This window comes from Orycteropus afer, unplaced genomic scaffold, assembly GCF_000298275.1.
Source record: "Orycteropus afer afer isolate SDZICR_OR568_19922 unplaced genomic scaffold, OryAfe1.0 scaffold00031, whole genome shotgun sequence".
Classification (NCBI taxonomy): Eukaryota; Metazoa; Chordata; class Mammalia; order Tubulidentata; family Orycteropodidae; genus Orycteropus; species Orycteropus afer.
Genome location: NW_006921618.1, coordinates 4,038,852 through 4,045,359, shown reverse-complemented (window position 1 = coordinate 4,045,359; position 6,508 = coordinate 4,038,852). Strand labels below are relative to the sequence as shown.

The following is a 6,508-nucleotide window of genomic DNA, read 5'->3' as shown; positions in this document are numbered from 1 at the left end:
CCCACGGCCCGACCCAGGCCCCCTGTCCCATGGTCCAGGCTAGGCCGCTGCTTCTCACTGCACTCTGTTCCCCTCTCCATAATCCTGGCCCTCAACTCCGTTACTCCCCACGCCCCTCCAGTGGCCTCAGCTTAGGGGGGCCTCCCTTTTCCTCCATGGCCTCAGCCTGAACCATCTCTCCCCTTCCATGGTCTTAAGTCTGTCCTCCCCTTCTGCGTGGACCCTGCCTGGACTTCACCTCCCGTTTATGCCTCCCTTCCCACTTCCCACCACTCTCAGCTTAGACGAGGCCTGCCTTCCTTCACCCTCCTCACCTTTACCTTGCCACTGTGACTCTGCTCCCCACCCTGGCCCTCAACCCAGGGCAACTCCCTCCCCTATACCTAGATTGAATCTTCTTACCATCCTCTCTGCCTGGGAGCGAGGGTAGCTCTCCAGCCAGGGTAAGGGTGGTCCCAGTGCTGTGCCTTCTTAGGTTGACGTTTGCCCATCTTGGAAGGGCACCTAAGAGTGAGTGAGGGGAGGGCAGCGTGGTGTGCTGTGGGTCGTGTCTGCCTTGGTCCAGCGGGTGTGGTGTGTGTGGAGCATCCTGTGGGGCAGCAGGTTGCCTTGGCATTGGCATGAGTGGGAGGGGTGGGCTGAGTATAGGGGAGCAGGACAGGGATGAGCACACAATCGCCCTTGTGAGGCCTTAGCCCTTAGGGGGCTACCAGGGCCTGAGGCCAACATAAGGCCTGGACACAATGCACCCTAGCAGGCGTACCCTCCCTTTCCCCCTGAACTGTCAGCTCGTGAGGGTCGGAACTGCTGATTATGGAGGTGCTTCGGATCAGGTGAGCTAGATGTGGTTGGTGAGAATGGCATTCTTGATGTTTGTTTTGGTAATGAGGGCAGGTGCTGCTGTTGGGGCCTGGGGTTTCACACAGGTCCCTAGAGGCCCTCACATGGAAGCCTGCCCTCACTCCACTTTGGAGCCTTCTGCAGGGTGGGCCTAGCATCCAGATTGGAAGGGCCAGAGGGCTTCTACTTCACATGGCCAAGGAACCTGTGAAGGTGGGACTGACAGAGTTGAGCCTGTAAACCTGCTACATCAGGCAGTGGCATCACTAGGGGGTGCAGACCATACCAGGTGACAGTGCCAGAGAAGTGACACCAGAATGACTGACTGTAGAGTTTCTGTGCAGTGTTGCGGCAGAAATTCACTGTTTTTATAAAAATATCCCTGTAGTTACGTATAATAACAAAAACATTTTTCATAATACCAGCTTTCATGCATCAGTATACCTGCAAGGCTAAAACTCTGCTAATTTTCTTTTGAACCTTCTGATGTGCACTGGTCAGAGCTATCATTATTGCCCAGTTACAGTGATGCTTCAATCATGTGGTCCTGCAGGTGCTTCGACCACACACTGCTTTCCTTGCTGCTGTGTTGTTATGGTTAATGATTTTGTGAAATTTTCTGGTGTTTTAGCTACAGTATTGTGGTAATTAGTATTTAGGAGTTGATCATTCATTTTTTTGAGAATGAAGTAGTTAAAAGGAGAAAAATCAAAATATTTTGCTCAGTTACTAATAATGTGATTCATTGTGGAAGGATTTTACAAAACAATTTTGTTGGTCGTATTCACATAATCTTAAGGCTATTATATTTAAGCAATTTACAGCTATTTATTACATATTATTCTGTGATTAAAATCGATAAAGGACATAATTACTAAGAATTCTGTACGGTCTGGTACAGAAGGAAGTCCATGGGGGGTGGTGACACCATGAGTTACTGCACTGGATGACACCAACCCTAGTGACACTACTGGCATCAGGGCTCTGCTGTGGGGTTCCTCCTGCCCAGTGCAGGGCAGATGCTTGTATGTGTGTGGACTTTGAGCCCCAAAGGATTTTAAGAATCTGGTTCCTTGTTTAATCAAGGGATGTTGCTGCTGAATTAGGGTGACTAATTCCACCTGGCTAAGTATTTTCTTGCTGCCTTCCTGTATACTGATTAATAACATGACCAATGTAATTTTTAATGCTGTTAGACTTCTCCAGTAGGATTAACCCAGAGTGGTGGACCCAGTCCTGGGCCTAGGTGGGGAAGGATTTTTCCAGGACAGTTTTGAGAAGTGTGCTCCCAGGGCAAGAGCAGGGGAGAGTGCATGAAGTGGTGAGTGGAGAGGTGGGGCTGCATGAGGCAGCATATCAGGTAGGGAGGGGCGGCTGACCATGGCCTCCTGGGTGCCTGATTCTGATGGGAGTTGATAGGGCAGTGCCTATAGTGACTTAGGAGGAGCATGATGACGTATGAGGCTCCTCAAGAGTTCTGTACTTGTCTCTTTTTTGGACAATCTCAAAAAACTGTGGAAGTGGGAGGGGAAAGGGCTAACGTTTCTTGGAGGCCTAGTAGGTACCAGGCAGGCACTGTGCTGTGTGCTTCACCTTATATGAGCCCATGTAATCCACATAGGGCCCTTTGGGGGTTGTTGCTGTTCCATTTTACAGGTGAAGAAACTGAGGCTCAGGGGGTAAAGTAACTTTTTCAGAAGTGTTATCTGGTTAGTGGAAGAGCCATTGTCAGTCAGAATAAGTGAATCTGGCAAGCTCCAGACCGAGTTCTTCCCGTTGTACCAGTAGTGGGATACCCAGAGTTGGGAAGGGAAGAGCAGTGTTAATTGGCTGCCAACTGTGTGCTGGCCTCCTGCGGAGATGATCTCCTTTAACAGTGTGTCTGTGTAGACATATTTAGCTTGGACAAGAATGTGAGCCCTTTGAGGACAGGGATTTTTGTCTTGTGTTTTCTGTGGCTATATCCCCAGGGCCTAGAACAGAGCCTGGTCCTGAAGCAAGTGGCTTACAGTGCTCTCTTTTGGATTGTATCTGTGTCTATGAACCTGGCTTCTTGGATTTCACACTAATTCTTAGTAACTTGTTCTGAGTATTCCCTGTTGTCGTTGTTATGTGCTGTCGAGTCGGATCCAACTCATAGCGACCCCTCCTTGGGTTTCTGAGGGAGTATCACTACAGAAGTAGATTGCCTGACCTTCCTTCTGAGGAGTGGCTGGTGGGTTTGAACCACCAGCCTTCTGGTTAGCAGTCAGGTGCCTTAGGCACTATGCTACCAGAGCTCCTGAGTATTCCCTGGGCTTATGAATAATTGTTTGCTGATTATTGTCCAGTTTATCCCTTATTTAAATACCCTAATAAACCAATATAGACATTGGGGTAAGATGGAAGTGATGGTGTGGGGTTGCATCATAGATAAATGAGTTAAGACCAAAGTAGTTTTATTTTACTAGGTTTGACAGTAAAGAAAATAGCTAGATCTCAGTTATCCATGGGGAGGGGGTAACCTAAAATGAGTTTGACTTTGTAATGAATTCCATGATTTTTGTTGTCATCAATTTCTCCTTCCCAGTTAATGTTGCATGTTAGTTGTTGTTATGTGCTGTTGAGTCGGACCCAACTCATAGCGACCCCTCCTTGGGTTTCCGAGGCAGTATCACTACGGAAGTAGGTTTGCCCCATCTTCCTTCCGAGGAGTGGCTGGTGCGTTTGAACCGCCAGCCTTCTGGTTAGCAGTCAGGTGCCTTAGCCACTATGCTACCAGAGCTCCTTAATGTTGCATAGGCAAATGGAATTTATTTGCATTCCCTTAGCACTTCTCACACAAGTTAGAATTATGATTCTGATGCTAGTTGGTAGGGCTGTCACAGCAGCCCCCTCTTGAATTGACAGTCCAGCTCACAGGTGATTTTGCCTTACAGGAGTTGATAGGAGAAGCTTGTCATGTTGTTAGAAGGTGAAACAATATAGTCCACACTAATGTGTCTTGGCTTGTTTCCTAGTGTGGATGAGATACATAGTTCAACTCAGACCCAACATGTATTTACAGCCCTATTAATTTAAACCCAGCTGGTTTCTTTTTAAAAGGATCCCTGGTGGCGCATTGGTTAAGCATTTGGCTGCTAACTGAAAGGTCGTTCAAAACCCACCCGAAGCTCTGTGGGAAATGTGGCAGTCTGCTTCCATAAAGATTACACAGCTTGGAAACCCTATGGGGCAGTTCTTCCCTGCCCTGTAGGGTCAGTATGAGTCAGAATTGACCTAACAGCAATGGGTTTGGGGACTGTTTTTGCTTTTTGGCCTCTTTTTGGTGGAAGTTTGAAACAGGAAGCCAGTAGTTGACAGTTTGAGATTAAGGAGATTACACTTCTGGAAGCAGATACTCCTATTTATAACTCGGAAGTCTTATACATTCCATGGGAGAGGGAGAGGACAGATGACTGACACCACAGGGAGATAGGAGGCTGGGCAGGTATATAGGCCTTTCAGAAACCTGTTTCCCAGCTAGGAAGTGCTTCTGCTTGGCAAATAGAGGGGCATATTAGGGGGTATCTGAAGCGACAGGATAACATTAACACAGTAAATACTAAATGCCTTCTCTGGACTTTATGTGCTGAGGATGCAATAGGGTGAACAAGACATGCAAGGATCTGTGTCCCCTATAGTAGTGGGGAGTGGACTAGACATCATTCTTACCTAAAATTTAAGGGGGAAATCCTTGTTTAATATAAATGTAAGCATGCACATATTTGCATGAGGTATGACAGGAGCATTAAGAGTAAGTTGGGGCTTGTGCCAGGCTTTATTCCTAGACCAGTGTGTACCCGCTCTTGTCCTGGCCGTCACAGGGGAAATGAATTACACTGCAAACAGTCTGTTCCCCTTCAAACCAGAAGCTCACGCTCATCTAGAAATGTAGCCTTGTGTTGCCATGGGAGTCCAGCTTTCTGACCTGCGTAAATAGCACTGATTGTCTGCTTACATCCAGCAGTGCAGCGTAGGTTATATCTCAGCCCTCATTTTACTTACGAGGAACCTGAAGTTTGTGAGGTTAAGTGACCAGTGTGCGTGGCAGGCCTGGGACTTGGGTCTGGGTCCACCTGACTCCCGTGCTGGACATTCATTCTGTTCCTCAGAAACAGATGAGCCATAGGGGCCGTAAGTATGGGATCTAGTCTCATTTCCCCTTGCAGCAGATCCCACCAGTGAGGGTGGGGAGTGCAGATCCAAAGGATGCAGTTGCAAAGATCACCCAGGTTGGGAGTAGCTAGAACATTATGACATTTCCAAGCCTAGACTTTCACAGATTTATGTTCTAGTGTAAGTAGACAGACACTTATTCCTTTGCTGGGGGCTTTAGCCTACTACGTCTTCCTTGCAACAGGCCAGTCCTCCTTGCAATAGGCTGATGAAGAAGGCTCCACCTTCACCTTAGGAAGGAGACAGCATAGTATAAAGAACTAGGAGCCAGACTGCCTCAGGATAATAACAGTACCTACCTGATAGGATTGTTATGAGGATTGAATGAGATAATTCGTGTCTAGTGCTTCTGACAGCATCTAGCACATAATTATGTACATTTTAATTATTATTATTACCCCTGTTTTACAGAGGAGACTCAAAGGGGTATGCGGTTAGTCCCTCTGTAGCTTCCAAGTGGAGGAATTGGGTTTTCTGGCTCCAGATCTAGATTCCTTTCCTTATGCCTGAGGAAGGCTTATTTGAAGTTTACTTGGCTGTGGGCTGTACCTTCAGTCAAGAACTTTCCTGTAAGAGCCTCAGGCTCTATTTCCCACAGAAGACAAAGCTCCTTGTGAGATGGACCCCACATGTTGCCATAGCCTGGCACTGCATCTTGGGACCAGTGCTTCATTGTGAGTGTGGTGAAGCCTATGAATAGAGAGTCCTTGTCCTCTTTGAGGCTTGGGAGAAGATGGACAGAGCTGGGTGCAGAGCATGTGAGCTCTTCAGAGCAAGACCTGTCTGTGTGGCTCCCTGTGACTGCCCCCCACCTCACACAGGGGTGCTGCCTGTGCTTAGTGAGCACTCCATATACACTGAACGAATGAGTTGGTGAGAGCGGAGAGGTGGGTTGCCTTTCATTTTGGTGCCTGCTCTACAGAATACAAGGAGCTCTGGTGACACAGTACCTAAGGCATTTCACTTTTAACCAGAAGATTGGCAGTTCAAACCCACTAGCTGCTCTGTGGAAAGAAGATGGGGCAATCTACTTCTGTAAAGATTTGCTGCCTTGAAAACCTAGTGTGGGTTGCTATGAGTCGGAATTGGCTCAGTGATGGTGGGTTTGTTTTTTTTTTTTTGGTTCTATAGAACACTACATGGTAGTGAGGATTTGTGCTTTAGAGTTGAACAGACATGGGTTTGAGTCCTACCTCTGCCATTTAGTATGTTTCTTTAACTGAGGAAGTAGTGACATTTCCCCTGGCCTCAGTTTCTTGATCTGTAGCATAAGGGTAACATGGTTATAGGAATACCAGGGGAAAGAAATGAAATTTGTCGCATACAGGTAGTCCCTTACTTACGATGTGGTTCTGTTCCAACGACTCAGTCTTAAGTCATTCTAAGTCCACTACTTTTTTTTTTTTTTAATTGTGATTTGGGTGAAGATTTACAGAGCAAATTCACTTTCCATACAGCAGTTCACATACAC

The 6,508-nt window shown here is 47.1% G+C and overlaps 1 protein-coding gene across 1 annotated transcript in view; it reads left to right on the top strand.

Moving 5' to 3' along the window:
- Nucleotides 1-743: 743 nt before the first annotated feature.
- Nucleotides 744-6,508, top strand: part of CAPZB (capping actin protein of muscle Z-line subunit beta) — a 225,331-nt gene continuing 219,566 nt past the window's right edge. Inside the window, exon 1 of the mRNA XM_007935646.2 lies at nucleotides 744-833. Within this exon, the coding sequence (XP_007933837.1) occupies nucleotides 744-833 (90 nt within the window). The remainder of the gene's footprint in view (nucleotides 834-6,508) is intronic.